Source organism: Conger conger, chromosome 11, assembly GCF_963514075.1.
Source record: "Conger conger chromosome 11, fConCon1.1, whole genome shotgun sequence".
NCBI classification, from domain to species: Eukaryota; Metazoa; Chordata; class Actinopteri; order Anguilliformes; family Congridae; genus Conger; species Conger conger.
In genome coordinates, this window is record NC_083770.1 from 18,393,649 (window position 1) to 18,411,869 (window position 18,221).

General features: G+C 45.9%; 1 protein-coding gene across 1 annotated transcript in view; it reads left to right on the forward strand.

The window, feature by feature from the left end:
- Nucleotides 1–18,221, forward strand: part of adgrv1 (adhesion G protein-coupled receptor V1) — a 168,322-nt gene that overhangs the window by 137,189 nt on the left and 12,912 nt on the right. Inside the window, exons 87-88 of the mRNA XM_061260259.1 lie at nucleotides 1,939–2,096; nucleotides 12,386–12,507. Of these exons, the coding sequence (XP_061116243.1) occupies nucleotides 1,939–2,096; nucleotides 12,386–12,507 (280 nt within the window). The remainder of the gene's footprint in view (nucleotides 1–1,938; nucleotides 2,097–12,385; nucleotides 12,508–18,221) is intronic.

Genomic DNA, 18,221 nt, shown 5'->3' on the forward strand with positions numbered 1-18,221 from the left:
CGGGGAGCCGGCCTGTGAATCCGAGTGACCTGCCAGTATTGTGATACCCGTCACGTCATAACAAACTGTTTTCCCCCGGAGTTCCCATCGCTGAAACGCTGGAGCTTGGCGTCTTAATTACCCAGCGGGAGAATGGCAGGAACATCCTGTTGATGGGAATGAATTCCTTAGATTAACGGGAGAAGCAGCGTGAGCAGATTCCCAGAGCTCAGGAACGAAGAGGAGGGGCCCTCAGGAGAACCCCGGCCCACGCGGGCGGGGGAGCGAGGAACCCAACGCCGTCCGTGTCCCACCGTGGGAGAGGGAGCGTGTCCAACACACTGCAGGCACAGAGCAGCTGCCTGTGCAATAATACAAAACAGAAATACGTTCATGGCAGAAGCATGTTCTGTCCGTTTTCTTTCTTACAGTACGACCCAGGGACCCAGCTATCGCAAAACTGTTGCTAACCTGTAGTGGTGATAACATGACATTGACAAAACATACCAGTGACATTGTGAGTTAGCTGGGATGTGTCTTCATAAGCATTACACAAACATATCGTAAGTGGTGTTGTCTTGACTGATTTGGCATGATAACAGCTATGTTTGCCATTCGGGTACACATACAGTAGCACATTATATGACGCATAAGTGTTTATGAAGGGTGTTATAAGCTGTTATAAGCTGTCACAGAGCTCTCACAATATGGAAGGTATATTGTGATAAATCCAGCTACGACATTTGGGGACACTTAAGGTAACACATTCTGTGATGCGTGAGTGTTTATGAAGGTGCTATAAAGGGTGTTATAAGCTGAAGATGTTGTAAGCAGTCACACAGCTCTCACATGCTCTTGTTTATGGTGTACCAGTGGGGGCAAAAAGCACCTAAATGTGTCAGACAGAAATAATATAGCAAAATGAGAATGAACTGCTGATGTCAGTTCTCACTCCGAAAACCGATTTCAAACTAATTACAGTTTAATTAGGGGCACACACCCGCTTGTCCTTTGTGTACTAAAACATTAAATGTTTATCCCAAACTACCTTAGGGGCAGCCTACCTCACCCCATGTCAGGCGGCTGGTTTAACGGCTCCACGTGGGTCGGTATAGAATGGTGCTTTAGAACGAGGGGGAGAATTATAAAAATACTTTGGCCCAAACATTAAGTTGATGAATGTGTAGAGGGCAGGTATATTTCTCTTCCATGGCTGCATCCAAGCCAAGATCAACGGCAGTGTTCACTCTGGCCGAGGTTTGGCAAGGCCTACCCCTCTCTCTCTCTCCCACCCTCCCTCTGTTATTCCATCATACTTGTGCCTTCTGGACAGGGAGGGAGGGAGAAAAGCGGAAAGCCATTAAACCGTTTTATTGATTGTTTCTGTGGAAAATTAGGGGGCGGGTTTAAAGGAATCGAGTTCTCCTGTGCAGTGGAAACACACCTCCATTGTTCCTGATGAAAAAGAGAGGTGAGAGAATTGGGTAACGGGTTAAACGCGTTAAAAGCCCTGCTTGTCACCTTAGATGAGGGCCCCACACTAAGCAAACGAACGGTCACCTTCCCCAGGTTTAGAATTGCAGTGTCTCCAGACGGTTGCAGCAGACAGTGCCCCCCCCCCCCAGTACAGTGGACTGGTCCATTGTGAAGTAGACACGTGATCATCCCTTCACAGTGTGGCATACATCAGGGCTGCCCAATCCTGTTCCTGGAGATCTACCTTCCTGTAGGTCAGGGATACTCAATCTTACCCAGAAAGGGTCAGTGTGGCTGAAGGATTTTGTTCCAGCCAATCGGTTACACACCAAACTCTACCAATCAAGGTCCATAGCAAATGGTCATTGCAAATAGACTCTAATGGTTGATTATTTGGCCTATGAGTTACATGTTTCCAGGGAGAGTAGACAGACCCCCTGCTCCACGCCCTCACCTGTGCGTGTTCCCTGTCCCCTCCCTCAGGTGTTTCATCCCGAACGTGTACAGTGCCCTCTGTACAGCCGCCCTGGTGCCACTCATCTGCCTTGTGGGTGTGTTCGTGGTCTTCGTCCACGCCTACCAGGTCACGCATCAATGGAAGGCCTACGACGACGTCTTCAGGGGCCGGACTAACAGCTCAGGTAGGTAGCTCTTCCCTCTCAACCTGTGAATCACACCTGTCTCCTGGTAACACTGCCTCATTGGCTTTATGATGGAAGTTAAGGAAGTTATCTTAAGATTGTGAGAATAGCTGAAGCATGATTGAACAGAGCCATCATGTCCCATCATGCACCAGCCTCTGTCACGCTGCAGTAACTCAGGTCATGATGGCATTTTGGCAGTCTGTCGTGCACACAGAATGCAGTATGGAGATACTCCCACAAAGATGGCCTCTACATTCAGGAGCTGGCCCCTGTTAGTGCAATATCTTATTCACCGTGGTGTGCCACACACATGCACGCACACACACACACACACATGCACGCACACACACACACACTCACTCGTGCACACTCATGCACACACGCACGCACACACACACACACACACACACTCACTCGTGCAAACTCATGCACACACGCACGCGCACACACACACACACACTCACTCGTGCACACTCACTCACACGCACACACACATACACTCACTCGTGCACACTCACGCACACACGCACGCACGCACACACACACACATACTCACTCGTGCACACTCACTCACACGCACACACACACACACTCACTCGTGCACACTCAATCACGCACACACGCACACACACACACACACACACACACACTCACTCGTGCACACTCACTCACACGCACACACACACACACACTCACTCGTGCACACACGTGCGGTGTTCATAAGGCTCTGTTGGAGCTTTGTCTGGTACAGAGCAGAAGTTGTCCCCCGGTGTGCGTACCTTGCCCAGCTGTAGTTATAACTGAGCACTAATCTCGCTGATCCACCGCAAGGCTATTTATAAATCCCCAATTTCACAAACAAAGGCACAGCCAACAGACCTCAGCCGTTGAGCCTCATGCGTTTCAGACAGCCTGCGGTGTGGTTTCTCTGGGTCCCAGCAGGAGCAGTGGGGGAATTTGTGCTTTTTCACGGCTCCGAGAGAGCTAGACACAGGGCTGACATTCAGCCGTCCTCCGCTACCTGACACCACAGCGGAAAGGGAACCCCCGCCTCGAAGCGCTCCTCAGCCTCCTCACTAACCGCAGTCCTGCAGAAAGGGTCAGGGCTCCCATAACCTGCAGGGGCTGCAGACAGATCCAAAACACTGCGGATGGGGGGTGGGGTTGTGGGGCAGGGGCACGTCCCCGCGATGCCCTCCTCCCTCCCGAAACCATGGCCTCGGGGTGGGCAGGTGGGACAGACAGTCTGACCAGCAGGATAGCACAGGAGTCGGAGGCTGGAAGCTAATAAAAAGAGAGAGCCTCATTAAAGGATTAATTAGATTAACTTGCCAGCCGTTTATTCAACGCAGTCGCGGCGTAAACAATGCTGCCGTCATCCCTTCAGCATTCCCACTGTCTTATCCTGTCAGGAAATGTGGAATGTTGGAATGGTGTGTCCCATTGCTTACTGGCAATCATGGGTGTTGCCAGGCCAACCCTTCTGCAGGTAATCTGTCCTGTTGGTCATGATCTTTTTGGCAACAAGTGCAAGGCCCGGTTTTTATTATTATAAGACAATGGATGAGATTTCTTACATGTATATTTTTTATATTGGTTTTAAAGTGCTTGAAGGTTGCCTTTCCCGTGCCAGTAGAAGTCTGAGGGTTGTTTTTTCAAGTGAGGAGCGTTCACAAAAGAATAAGTTTGTACTTTGAACATAAGCTGTGCTAATTCGTAAGCCATTACTCATTCATTATCCAGTCATTTTAAACCCAAATACAGTAAATGGGCCTGTTAATGGTCTGGGACCTTACCTTCCTTGGTCCAAGCAGACATGTATAGATAGAGCGTAAAATACTATATTTCCTTTAATGGGGGCTTCAGCGTGCTTTTACGGTGCACTTTGCTGGCCATTTGTAGGTAGTATATTTCTCCAGCCGGCGCTGGGAGATAATATATGGAGTGGGCGATCAGGGGAGGCAGATGAAGTGGATGTTTAAGTGAAGATCAGTGCCTGAATCCACGGGGCTGGCTTTGCAGGCGTACTGCGCTGCATGGTCCCAGCTTTCAGGGTCTAATACCTCTCGCCAAATGCTGAAGAAGCAGAAACGAATCCCAGCCTGCTATTTATAGCACCGCACGGCGCGGGAGATCGCTAATGCTGCCTCGTCCCCTGCGGTCTGCCAGCCCTGCGGTACGGCACCCTCTTCACATCAGAGAGGAGCGTGGAGGCTCTCCTCCCGGGCCCGGGAATCACATCCCGCCAGCTAGCGGGCCGCTAATAGCAGGTGGCTAACAACTAGCGCTTCAAAAACAAGATTTGAGCGACACCTGCCATGTCGCCGACCTAGAGCCAGGGTTGACCTCTGGGGCTTTTTCTCACGGAGCTCCACTGTCAAGTTTTTTCCCCTCACCTTCAGATTTTGTTCCTGGGGCTGCACCAAAATCAGCCATACGTGCTCATTAGGGCCGGATAAATGGCATGTTGTCCTGCCTGGCGAAACCTGTTTGAGATACAGCTGAGTTAACGGATTGGCAGGGCTGATAAGCACGCTTACTCTCGCACGGCGCGCGTCACGGGAGTTAGCAGGCGACACGCACGGTATTTAATGTGGCTCGTCTGTGTGCCAGGCAGCAGCTCACCACAGGATGTGTGAATTTCAGCCCGACAACGCAGCGGTTTTGGGTGCCTGCAAAAGCGAGGAGAAAGGTACAGGCATTTAGCGCATCCTCAGCACACCCACCAGTGGTTTCGGTTGCGAGTCTCTTTGTGCTCTCAGTATGACACCCTCCCACTGATGGTAAACACATTTATAGCCATGTTCCATCCATGCTTTGCATTTTTTCTCTGTCTAAAGGTTAATTAAATGTTGTCTGTTTATTGCTTCTAAATATTACAACGGAGCATGATGTAGGCCTGGAAAACTTTCCAGTGCAGGTGGAGCCTCTATTACCCACAATGCCTGTCACAGGCCTAGAACAAGGACCGAGTGGGAACAGGAAGTCGTTCCATCACAGCTCCAGACACCCAGTGCCCAGAAAGCAGGTCTGTCCATATCCCAGCCCGCTCCCTAATCCCAAATTGTAGCCCTGGCGCTGTGGGCAAGGTCGAGAGGCGTAAAATGGCTGACCTTGTCTTTCCTGGGAGCCAAAATTAGAGCTACATGTTCCAACCTCACTGACGTTTACCGGTTATATTTGTACTTTTAATTATAATGACAACACCATAAACGTAAGGCCACAAAACCTGGCTGGCATGAGCGTGCATTTCTGATGGTCATTTGTGTCAAGGCTAAGAAGGAAGGAGCAGTGGGCTGAAGTTTACACAGTAAAGTGCCTGGTCTTTCTTATCTGAGATAACATATCTCGCCTTTGTTTGCCCCTCCAAGTTTATCTAAGAGAAACTTTATTTTTTTCCATTTTTAATATCAACAAAATGTTCCTTCTCGTCTCCAACAAAATGTCCTTCCTCATCTCCAATATAATTGTTCTAGATGAAAATATTCACGTCGTAATATTTTATGTCCTACTGTTATCTCAAATGGAATTTCAACACAAAGGTCAATTATTAGAATTATCAGGATTGCTTTACCGCCTGTGAAGTATCTGAGAAACAGCCAGTCTAGTAACGTTATGGCAGAGTGAAAACTGCTGTGGGATGACAACAGAGAGAGAATCCTGCCGATGGTTATGTAACGCTGGGTTTGTGTTGATCCCCAGCTGATACTGATGAGGAGATATGATAAGAAGCTGTAAAAGTGTGGCAGAGCGTGACCCCGTTCACCCTTGTGAAATGTTTTCAGATTGCAGCCCTCCGCTCATGGGTCCTGTACCATCGGAGATAAGAGTAAAGAAAACAGTCTCGCTTTAATTTGTGACCAGGTGATGTAAGTGCCAGCAGCATCAGGGCCCGTAGATCAGTGCTGACCAAGGGCATTTCACAAAGCAGGAGTACTCAGTTAGCTGGATAACTGAGTACAACCCGGAACGGTTCTTTTTACATCAGTCCATGTTCCAGTTTTATGAAGGCTCCAGGTTTTGCTCAGTGCAGTTACCTGGCTAACTCAGTAGTCCTGCATGGTGAAACAAGCTCCAGCATTTTTGAGTTAGCTGGATAACTGCACTGAGTAAAACCCAGAACAAGCTCTTTTTACTGTGCTTCCAGGTTTGTGAGAGTTCCAGGTTAAACTCTTTACTTTAGCAGTTATCCAGTTAACTCCGTAATCCTGCTTTGTGAAACCGGGCCCAGGTCTCCCTCATGTGTATCCTGACCTTACCCATCATGAGGTCAAAGGTTATTCTGACCCCAAATCCGCACTCTGAGACAAGGTCATGTCCTCCTTCTCTCTTCCTGAGTTACACTGACCGCCAACTTCCTGAAGAGCCAGCTACTCAATCACCTCTAGCTGCAAATTGCATGGGACTGTAGCAAGCACATTTTGAGAATTTTGTCCTGTGTTACTTCATTAGTGAAGCTTTTTCTCCCAGAAGCCTCGGTGCATCGGGTCAAGCCTTTGGCTCGATTCTCCCAGTTCATCCGTCACAAGCAGTCCATTACATTTGCTTTTAGGGGCCAGAGTTTTGTGTTGCAGCACAACCAAATGTATTGGTGTGTTGCCCTTTCCAAAATAATAATAAATAAATATAATAAAAATAAATACATAAAAAGACTATGCAAGATATGCTAAAGATGTTGTCAGCATTTGTTCTGAAAACCTGCTGGATAAAAGCACTCAAGGTGAAATTACAGACCTACTTTTCTACTGAGAGTATGGTGGCAGCATAGCATAACGGTTAGAGAACTGGGCTTGTAACTCAAAATGTGAAGGATTTATTCCCATGTGGGTCACTGCTACAGTACCCTTGAGCAAGCTTCTTGACCTGAATTGCTTCTGTAAATATCCAGTTGTATAAGTGGATGGTATGTAGAAATACAAGCTGAGTAATTCACTCACTCACCGGATAAGACCGTCAGCTGCATTCCTGAATGTAATGAATGCCACTGCTTTCTTTCCCAGAATGCAGTAGGACCCAATTTCCCTTTGCCTGTGGCTTTCAGTTGACAGCAGCATTCTCTCTATCTAGGAACACCATACTTTGGTCTGTTAGCCTGTGTACTGGGCCAAATCAATCTCAGCAGCAACTTCTCCAAGAGATTGTCCTCTACCAGACAAATCAGGTCGATTCTTCGTCCAACAAGCTTTCTTTGCTTTAGTTTTGCAGCATCAGCCATTTACTTTTCCACACAGTGAACATTCAGTGTTAATTCAACTCTTGCATATGTGTCCCACAGGGGCCAGATGTTTTCTATAAGAGTTGATTTAACACTGAACATTACACTGTGTGGAAAAGTAAATGGATGATGCTGCAAAACTAAAGCAAGGAAAGTTTGTTGAACGAAGAATCAGCCTGATTGTGGGGCAGAGCTCTGTAATGTTGTGACGGTGAGCGAGGCTTGCGTCTGCCTCCTGCTGCTCTGGCTGGCTGCCAAGTCGCGCCGTTCACAGCGAGCCGCGACCTCTGTGATCGAGCCCATTAATGCAAATATCTCCAGCAAGGCCCCGGTTCACTCGTCTACCCATCTTACTGCCTGCGGTGAACTCACAGTTTTGGTTAAGAGTTAAGTAGGGGAAGAAATGAGCCCTGTGAACCAGCGTAAACTACCTGTATTAATTTTCACTGGAATAACAGCCGTTTAATGGCATACCTTCTCATTGTGGCAGTTTAGCCTCTGAATGGGCTGCCGGTCTTTCACTTGGGTTTTGCTGGATGCTAGCCAGCAAGCAGGAGGATATTTAAGCTTTGAACCAGTGGCGCGATGATTTAACCTCCTCTGCTGTGAATGAAGCACTGTACGGTCTCTTCCCTTTTACAGTCACTCAGACCTGAGAGCTTGAGCAAAAACTAAGGTGCTCTTTGTGTGCAGATAGTGGCTCTGACCAAATATCTACAAATAGGTCACAGATACAAAAAGGAGTTTTTGCCAAGCTGGTTTTGGTTTTGGCGTAAACTGATGAATCTTTCTCTCTTTCTCTATCTCATAGATTTATGTGTGTGTACAGTATGTACATATTTATTTATATAGTGTGTGTATGTGTGTGTGTCTTTCCCACTTCCGGTTCCATTTTACCCAAACTGTTAAATCTTGTCACCTCCTTCCTAAGTAAACTTCTCATATTTTCCCTGCAAACAGAGGACTGTTCTGGAAACACACTCGTTCTCAAACACACACACACACACACACACACAAATGCACACTCACACACACAGACACTCACACTCTCTCTCACACACACACATACATACTCACACACTCACACTCTCTCTCTCACACACTCACACACGCACTCGAGTGGAATGGGCCATTGCTTGTGCCAGTGCCAGAGTCTGCTGTGATCGTTCCAACGTCCACGTTAAAGAAATGCATTTTTCCGATATTCTGGCGGAAGATATCTTTCCGCTGTAGGAGCTGTTCCCTGACCACAGGCACATTGAACAGGGATGGGAACAGAAGACCGGGGGGCGGGTTGAGGAAATAACATAATTTACACACAGAACCAAGGAGGAAGCTATATCAACATCCCTCTCCCGTAAATGCTGATGTGGGCTTCCTGTTTGGCACCCTATGTGCCGTTGCACCCTGACTGATAACGGCACCCTCTATTGTCCACCTTTAGCGCTCGCTAAAGCCACCCAATCACGTCAGCACCACAGAGAATTGGAGGAACTTACCATGAGAATCAAGAAGAATATTAACGTTTGTACCTTCGTCTGGGACATTTTGTACTGAACACTGTCCTCCAGGACAACTGCTATTTGGTGATGTGAGTGCGCGTTAATGGGGGATAATGCTTCTGTCATAGCATAATACCCTTCATAAGATCTCTGTATCAAAATTGGTGTAATTTTCTGCCATTTAACAGCATAGACACCCTGTTCACTCCATTATCTTGTCAAGAGGGAGGGTTGGTGGGCTCAGATTACCCCCTTGCATTAACTAAAGTTACACAGATCCCTATGTATTTACATCATTCCATTGTTACGGTCTTCATATTCTCCAAGGAGACGTTATTTTCCGTAAGCACATTCCAAAGCAGTTTCACCTGCTTGTGCTGTGGGATTAAGCACCTTGCGTATTTGTGTTCTGCGTTATTCTCCCTGTCTGTCACGCTTTCGTATCTGTGCTTCGGAAGCTTCCAGATGGTGCTCTGTATTTACAGTGTCCCTTCTTACCACTTCAGAGCTGATGCCTTTTTTCCAAGTGCCGTTACGGCCGACATTCCAGGAGCTGGAAACAAACTTGTTTCATTTTGAGTGATGAGCACACCACAAATGGATTTGGAGGTTGTGTGCCGTCCATGGGTGTCCGTCAAAGCAAACTCAAACATGTTTAATCGCGGAGTTTATGGGGCAGTGTCCCAATGTCCTATGAGGGGCAAGGCCTAAACCAGGGGTGTCAAACTGAGGCGCCACAGTGTCTGCAGGTTTTTCTGCTTTTCTTTCAAGCAGCAGCCAATTAAGGTCTTCAGAACATTACATTACATTACATTATTGGCATTTGGCAGACGCTCTTATCCAGAGCGACGTACAGTTGATTAGACTAAGCAGGAGACAATCCTCCCCTGGAGCAATGCAGGGTTAAGGGCCTTGCTCAAGGGCCCAACGGCTGTGCAGATCTAATTTTGGCTACACCGGGATTAGAACCACCGACCTTGTGTGTCCCAGTCATTTACCTTAACCACTACGCTACAGGCCGCCCCTTGTAGGTGTTTGATTCTTTAGCCAATCAATCAGTTAAATTAATTACTTGTGCCGGAATGTACTGAAAATCAGCAGACCAGCGGCCCTCCAGGACTGGAGTTTGACAGCCCTGGCCAAAACCATCGGTGGCGCAGGGCCTGTTAGTTGTGGAGTGGCTCCGACAGAGGTATTCAGAGTACAGCTAGCCAGGTAAATAACCATTCCCCCTTATCCAGTCCTACATCTTTGCTTTGATAGATTTCCTATTACATTTCTGATAAATCCATTCTTCCTCTACTTTACTCCAGATGGGCTCCTCCTCTGTAGCTGGGTTCCTCCCAACATTTCTTCCCAACATTGGGTGTTTTTCTCTCCCTGGGGAGTTTTTTTTTACCTTGCTTGTTTGGGATTTAGGCCTGGGTTTTGCCTAATTACCTAATCTGCTCTCTGTGTGTCTGCTGTTCAGTTAACATAGGCCTGCTCTCTGTGTGTCTGCTGTTCAGTTAACATAGACCTGCTCTCTATCTCTGTGTCTGCTGTTCAGTTAACATAGGCCTGCTCTCTCTCTGAGTCTGCTGTATATTTAACATATTCGCTCCAAGCTTCAGCAGCTGCGTGTTACTCTGTCGAGGTTAAGTACATATGCATTAGAAGTGCTTTAGCATGGACGGGGGCGGGGGGGTGGGGGAGCGAGAGAAAGAGGCCAGATAGAGATAGAGAAAGAGAGCTGGGGTCGGGTTAAGGGTGGGGGTGGCAGCTTTAAAATGTGCAGATAAAATCTGTGTAAATAGAGAGCGATTGTTGCTCAGATATCTGCCGGGAACGCTGACTGCAGAATGAAATATTCATTCCCCCCTTTTCTTCAGAGGGAGAGCATTAAAATTCAGAGGCCCTTTTGTTTAGATCGCTCAACTCGAGCGGAGCGGCTGGCGGGGGTGGGTAAATGGAGTGGAGGGTCTTAAACGCAAGTGCGAGATGTTGAACACTGGAGACACGGTTCGGGGGCCTGGGTCTATAGGAACAGGCGGGGAAGAAGATCTGGCTGATCAAGGCATCGTGACCTTTGATGACTCAGCCTGTTTTTTATCCTGCTGACAAAAGCGGGCCGACGACGTTTGTTCGTTTATTAATCTTGGGGATAAAATATGCAGCAGGTCATTGAGTGTACGCTAATCAAGGTGTTGATAAGAGCAAGGGCAGCTTGCCTCGACCTGTAGCTGTATTGCCCAATCACGGTGCTCCCTGGTGCGTCATGTGACAGTCCAGCTGTGATATCGGAGCAAAGCTCCGTTCCCCTGTTACAGTCACTGGTCTTTTGTAACCTAATGTTGCAGTACTACAGCGACAGTAATCAAGTACTGGAATTTCCATATTCTAATCTAATGAGTGGCTGCCCCACTTTTTTTATCTTTAAATAAAGTACACAGTAGACTATGTAGTTTCCCATCAGACATTGAGAGACTGTAAGCAAGTTTCAACACACATGATCTGGGGAACAGGTTTCTGTCTACATGTACAAAAGAAAGGTACAAAGAAATGGCTCTACATACCTGTCAGTCTACCGCACTGGGAGGGGCCCATTTGGACGCTGGCCACCCGGCCTGATCTCTTGTCTCTTTGCTCATAAAGAAAGTGGGTTAAAGAGAGCTCTCACAGTATGGACGTCTGCCAGTGTCTGTTGTCTCATTAGTTTTTAAGCTTTTATTTTCCCAGTAACTGCCTGAACAAGCGTGTGTGTTGTCTGTGTGTATGCTCCCTGCCCCCCTCCCCCACCCACCATCCCTCAGCCTGCTGGGCCCCTCTCTCGCCCCCCCATATCAGTTCCTTGCATGCCAGCTCCTAACTGCCACCGTTCAGGCCAGCAGCGGTCAATAAACGCCTGTTTTTTCCCTGTACTGGAGCAATAAAGGGAACTCCGCACCCCAGGATTCTTCGAATTCTGGAAAAACTGACTGGCCTCTCTCGAGCGCTGGGGGAAAATGGTGGAGCAGAGCGCCAGATCTGCATGCCACCGAAGATGTGCTGACCGTTTCTGACCGTTTGTGAAAAACACACCAATAAGATACACGTCCACTTTCCCACAGCAACTGCTGGTTCTAATTATCGCCAATCCATTCTTTGCATTGTTTTGTCTTGCCCAGGTCACACACTGTCGCTTGAGGTAACCAGCTCTTTTTGTGGATAGCAAAAGGTTCTGTTGCTTTTTCTGTTCTGCTGTCAGCACTTAACTGATCAATTAAAGCAGTTTATTACCCAGTCAACACACCATATCAGATTTTTTTGGGTCTAAATTGGCTGAATTTCCACACAAAGTCTACAGGACCAGGGGTAACACTCCATACATCCACTATCTAACCCACTTAGTCCTGGTCAGGGTCACAGGGTAGGGGGAGGGGGACACCTGATAGCTGAAGCTATACAGACTCATGCTGTAGTCAAATCTGTGCCATACTGTGTCCAATGGAAGGGAGAGAAGATGGCGGTACAACAATTAAATAGTCTTTGTATGTGATATGAATAATTTGATTGGTTGATAGGCCTGTCAATCATGCCTTGCTTTGCAGAAGTGCCGATGGTGCTGGTCCTCTTCGCCCTGGTAACCCTGGTCTGGCTGTGGGCGGGCCTTCACATAGCCTACAGATACCTGTGGACGTTCATTCTCTTGGTCATCTTCAACTTCCTGCTGGTAAGAGACCATTCGTCAACATGCTGTTACTATCCCCATGCCCTGTCACTATCTCCATTTCCTGTTTCTAAGCCCTGTCACTATTCTAATTTCCTGTTTCTATGCCCTGTCACTATTCTCATTTCCTGTTTCTATGCCCTGTCACTATTCTCATTTCCTGTTTCTATGCCCTGTCACTATTCTCATTTCCTGTTACTATCTCCATTTCCTGTCACAATTTCCATTTCCTGTTACTATTCCCATTTCCTGTTACTATCCCCATTTCCTGTTTCTATCCTCATTTCCTGCCACTGCACTCTTAAAAAGGATATGCAAACTCCAACACATTTTGAGTCAGAATTGCTAATTTTCTGGTACCAACATACAATTTACTGCATGTGCCACAAAGGGAGTCGTTGAAAGTAACACAAAATATGCTGTCTGTAACTACACTTGGAGGTGTATTAAAACATTACACTTTCTAGCTGATGAGCCGCAGAGAAAAACACACACCGACTGACAGCACACACTACAGTGGAGAATCTTCACTTGGCTAAAATGACAGGGCTTTGTACCTTTGGCCCAGGCCTGTAGATATGACATGACAGAGTGTTGTCTACAAATAGAGCCATAATCTGTGTGAGCCTGCTTGTTCACCAGCTGATATTAATCACGGGAACTCATTTTTAAAGGCTTGGTACACTTGAAAGATATCGATCCGCAAAAGGCAGTTCCTACAATGCAGTGATGGGGACCCTATCTGTATCAGTGAAGGTGGCATTGTTTCATTTGAAATTATCCTTAGGTGTGTGAACAAAAGGAACACATCCTCTGCTTTTCACTCATACCATGCTTACATTTCTGAACAAGAGAAGCATATTTTCACTGATGCTTTTGGGATGCTGATGTTCCCTTTTTCCCCGAGACTTGGGTCACACCTGGAAACTTGGGTCGAATGTCCCACTATTCTTGAAAAATAAATTGAATTGGCCCAAGTTTCTGTTATTCTTTTCCCCTTAACAGACCTTGAAATACATCCATCATTCTTGCTAACTATAGCTTGATGTAATTTTCTATCAAGCCCTGTCACATCAATATGCAGATATTGCTGACGAACGGGTATGCGTTATAAGTCTGAACCCTGTTTTCTGTGATGAAATGCTATGTCTAATGTATGTAAGAATATCAATATTGGTGCTGGAATATCAATTTGAGTGAAAGATAATAAATTCACAGATATCTGTGTTTGGAGATATATGTATATCTTTGTAATCGTACTTTGTGCAATTCATCATTGTTCATTAGATTGCCCCATAGCAGATAATCAGCCATGTTCTGCATTGTTGAACATTTTTGAAAACCTTGACCTTTTGTTACCCGACTGTGTAATCAGCGCCTGATGGATAATCTGCTGTAATATAGTGGAAGTAAGACCGTGAAGGGCATCTTTATTGGGTCTTATCGATCAATGGGCTCGTGAGATAGATTTATCAGCACTTTGATGACGTTTACATCAAGTAGAATAATTTACAAAAGCTAAATGAACTTTATAAAGGAGACAAAAATATTGTTGTTTGAAAGGGGCATTGATTTGATTATAATACCTTAAATATTATCAGCTGATATTGTCGGCATTTTGGCCACCTTGGTGTCGCTAAATTGGCAATATAGGATTTTGAGCCACTTTTAACAGAGACATTAGTTTTTTGATCTCCCCCTCCTCTGACAAAATGAGCACTGCATGTTACAAAACAGGGCAGAAGTTGTTATCTAATGTTTAACAACTTTCTATTCCTGCTCTTCTGAATGCCCACTCACAATTACAAAACAACATCGCTCCTCCAAAATCGCTGGGAGAAAAAAAACTATTAACGAGGAGAGACATGTCTCCATTTTAAGAGTGTTTTTTTCTGTGTGCAGAGGGTGGAGTTGTACTCATCTGTTGGCAGGTGATATGCTGTGGCAGGTCTGGGTTGGTGGGGGCCATTATTTTGTGTGATGTCCTGTCGTGGGACAGGGTAGGTCCCAAGGGCGTCTTGCGAAACCTCTGAACAAAAGGCCTGATCGTTTCCTCCTGGATTCCTACCCCGATTAGCGACAGCTAGCACATCGGCTGGCTCAACACCAAGCGCATCCGCCCTAGAGAATCACAGAGCCCTACCCACCCACCAATAGAGGAAAGAGCTACTTCCCATCTACCCAGAGGAAAAGAGCACCACTAAACAAGATGGCATTTAAAATGCAGTTGTGTAGATCAGGGCTGTTCCATCTTAGTTTTAACCCAGCCCTAACACACCTGCTTATACTTAAAGGTCTTGATTTAAGACGATGATTGGATAATTAGTTGTATCAGGTGTCTCAGGTTTCGGCTAAAACAAAATCCTCCGTTATCCTTTTTCGGATAAGATTGGACATCCCTGGCGTAGATTGATTTAAGGCCCTGTATCCCAGATCTCAGATTTTGTCAATACCAAAAGACCATCCTTTTCAATAAGCAATCAGCATCTAGTGTGGTTGATTGGGAAAAAAAAAAAACCTGTCTGACCTTTAGATAGTTCAAGCTGGCAGTTGCAGCATTAGCTATATAAATACCAATCGCTTGTGTCTTTTAAGCGCTGACACTGTAAAACAGACTAAACGGAACATTTTGATGACAAGAAAAAAACATGAGATCAAGGTAATTCAGCCTTCAATGACATGTTTTCAACAGTTATGTGTGCAACGAAAACAACCTGCGGTAGAGGCAGCTGGAGGACAACGTAGGATTTTGCTTTTTTGTCAGGTTATCAACCATCAATCACCTTTTTCTAGAACTTCAGACTACCGTTTATAACTATGTTTAAGACTGACATCTCTGAATGTCCTTTGAGCAATGTCAGGCACCGTTGTCGGTGATGAACAGAGTAAGTTCTGTCAGCCGTGGACAGACTGTGTCGTTTTAATCCATCATGATGATTGCTCGCAGCTGTTCACTTTCCAAAGTCCGGCTCGCCGAAGGCTCGGTTCAATCAGAGCTCAGTGTGGTGGTCACTGCTTCCAGCAATCATTAACGCTGCCGTTATTTCCCACAACTCCAGCCTAAAGGAATGAGCAGTGCTGTGTGCATGGAGAAAAAAATAACTTATAAAAGTATTGTGGAACAGCTGTAAAACTGTCTTTGCATAAATGCTGCCATTTTAGGCCATTCAATCCAAAAATGCAGTGTTGTTCCTCGTACATACCGAGTGAACATTTCTGTGTTGAAAAGTCAGTGAAATGGCGTTTGGTTGAAAAGTGAAAGTTTTCTAGCCGACTTGGATGTAGCCAGGCCGTATTGAGGTGAAAACGGAACTATATTGAGGTTAACCGAGTATATTTACCCCAAAATGTCTCTCACCCTATATTTCCACCCTTCTAGACATTGAGACTCTGGGTTTTGCTCACTAGGCTTTTGCCACTGCCTTAGTAGATAGATAAACATGGATTTCTCACATCCTGCACCATATGGAAGCACAGATCTTCGTCTGTCTCTAATATTCTTTTATGACTAGTGTACAGTATACTACTATAATCACCAACAGCTCTTTTGCATTTAATTGCAAATGGTAGTTTCTCAGTTCTAAACATTAGCATTTTCTACTTTTTATGTGAAGTATGTTGCGGTCATTATGTTCATAAAAGTCACAATGGCTTGTCAAATATTCTTTTCACTTTTTTAAGAGTGGGAGTATTAATCCCAATGCCCTGGTCAAATTCCCACAAAACAGCAAGACATGACATTTTTGCATCTTTTGCGTTCTTGAATCTCCAAGTCATCTCTGCAAATGAGTTCTCAGCTCAGCTACCAGTTAAATGCAAATCAAATTGATGAAGAAAAACATAGCTAGTACCCAAATACCCAAATAACCAAATTGTTCTTTTTGATGCCAACCTATGCATGTTTGTTCTTTAGTCATCTTCATTTTGCAAGCAATTTGCTTTGGAAGAGACCCAAGGAACTCTCAGTATCAGTTGGACACTGGTATACTATAATAATATTTATACCAGCGTAATAAACCTTTTATTTCAGGGAGGTACCACTGAGACCAAGGTCTCTTTTTCAGGGGAGCCCTGTCTCAAAACAAAACATTCATAAAAACATTACTGTGTAATTACAATTCTCAGTAAAGCATATTAAGCTGTGGTGTGTTGTCATAGTGTTCCCGTCAATTCTGAATGACGTATGAATCTGATTCAGCAGAAGTATGAGAGGCACTTGCAGTTGTGCTCGCTCCGTCCAGAGGGGAAAGCAGATAATCCCTCGGACATGTTATCATCAGACAAGAAAACAGGCAATACGCGACAAATGGGCCGTGGATTTGTATCAACAGAGTGATAAGGAAGGGACTATTTCCGCAAAATGAGTCTCCGTTGGTTGCAGTGTGCCTTTGTTTAACCTGACAGTGATTGCAGAAAGATTGCTTTACGAGGTGTTTGTTTTGTGAGCGCACTTTTCACTGGTTTGTTTTCCTTCTCGGAAAACCTCTTTGTGATGTTTTATTTTCTCGTTTGTTTTCCGTGATGCTGATTTTCCATGCAAGCGTCGTGTTGCTGAAACCTCTGAGGAGTTTACTGTAATAGCGTGATTGGTGTTGGGTTTTAACCACACCTGGCTGTGGAAAAGAAATAAACAGACACAGATGTCTCGGCTGATGCTTAGTGTACGGGGCCGGCTTGAGACCGAGTGGCCTGTTCTCACACTGCTATGGGCAGTGTGTGTGTGTGTGTGTGTAGGGAGAGGACTCTTTAATGGAACAGCTAATACGGTGACCCCCCAACCTCGGTCCTGGAAGGCCACAGGGTCTGCAAAATGTTGTTGTTACTTATCAATGACGAACAGGCCACTCAGCCCAACAATGCTCACCATTTTCCTACCACTAAAGTGTACCTACTGCTGAGTTACCTAAAAAGCAGATGCTATCCAGCACTGTATCAAAGCTGGTCTGGAAAACCCCCAGAGTTTCTGCCTCCACTACATGACCTGGCAAGCTGTTCCTCACAGTACTTAACGCTTCATCAATCAATTAAGGCCATTGACCCACAGTCCTGGGTTCTTGCGTCTGAAGTGGCTGCTTTGAGGTGAAAACTGAACCCAGCGGACCATATGGCTCTCCAGGATCAGGGCTGAGGATGCCAGGGTCACAGCCAAGCCCCAAAGATCCCTCACTCTAACCCCTCACCGCACAAACCACATCAGATCTGTCCCCCACACAGGATAGAACACTCATTAGATTTTTTTATTACGTGACAAATATTAAAATAATTGAACTCCATGGCTCTGTTTACCTCTTCAGGCGACCGTCTGGCTGCGATCGCCGCCGATCAGTGCACTAGCATTGTTCCCTCCTAAACGACAGCGCTGTTTTTAAACAATGCAGCACAGGACAGCACACAGGTGACTTTTCCGTATCCTGAAAGAGGCGATCATTGTAAATATAGCCCCTCTTCAGTGTAATCTGAATTTCCGTCCTGTGAATTTTTGTTTTTTTGCCAGCGGCGGCGAAACAACAGAGTAGTACAGCGTGTGCCTCCTCGTCATTTTCTGTGATGGTTCCCCGTCCCCCGCCTCGGAACGATCACGTAAACAGATTAGAAATGGAAAAACAAATAAGGCCTATTTTAAGAGTCCCGTTCTGACGCCTTCCAATGAAATTGTTTCTCTTCTCGGCGAAGAGAGCCAATCAAGCCTCGCATGGACACACACACACACACACACA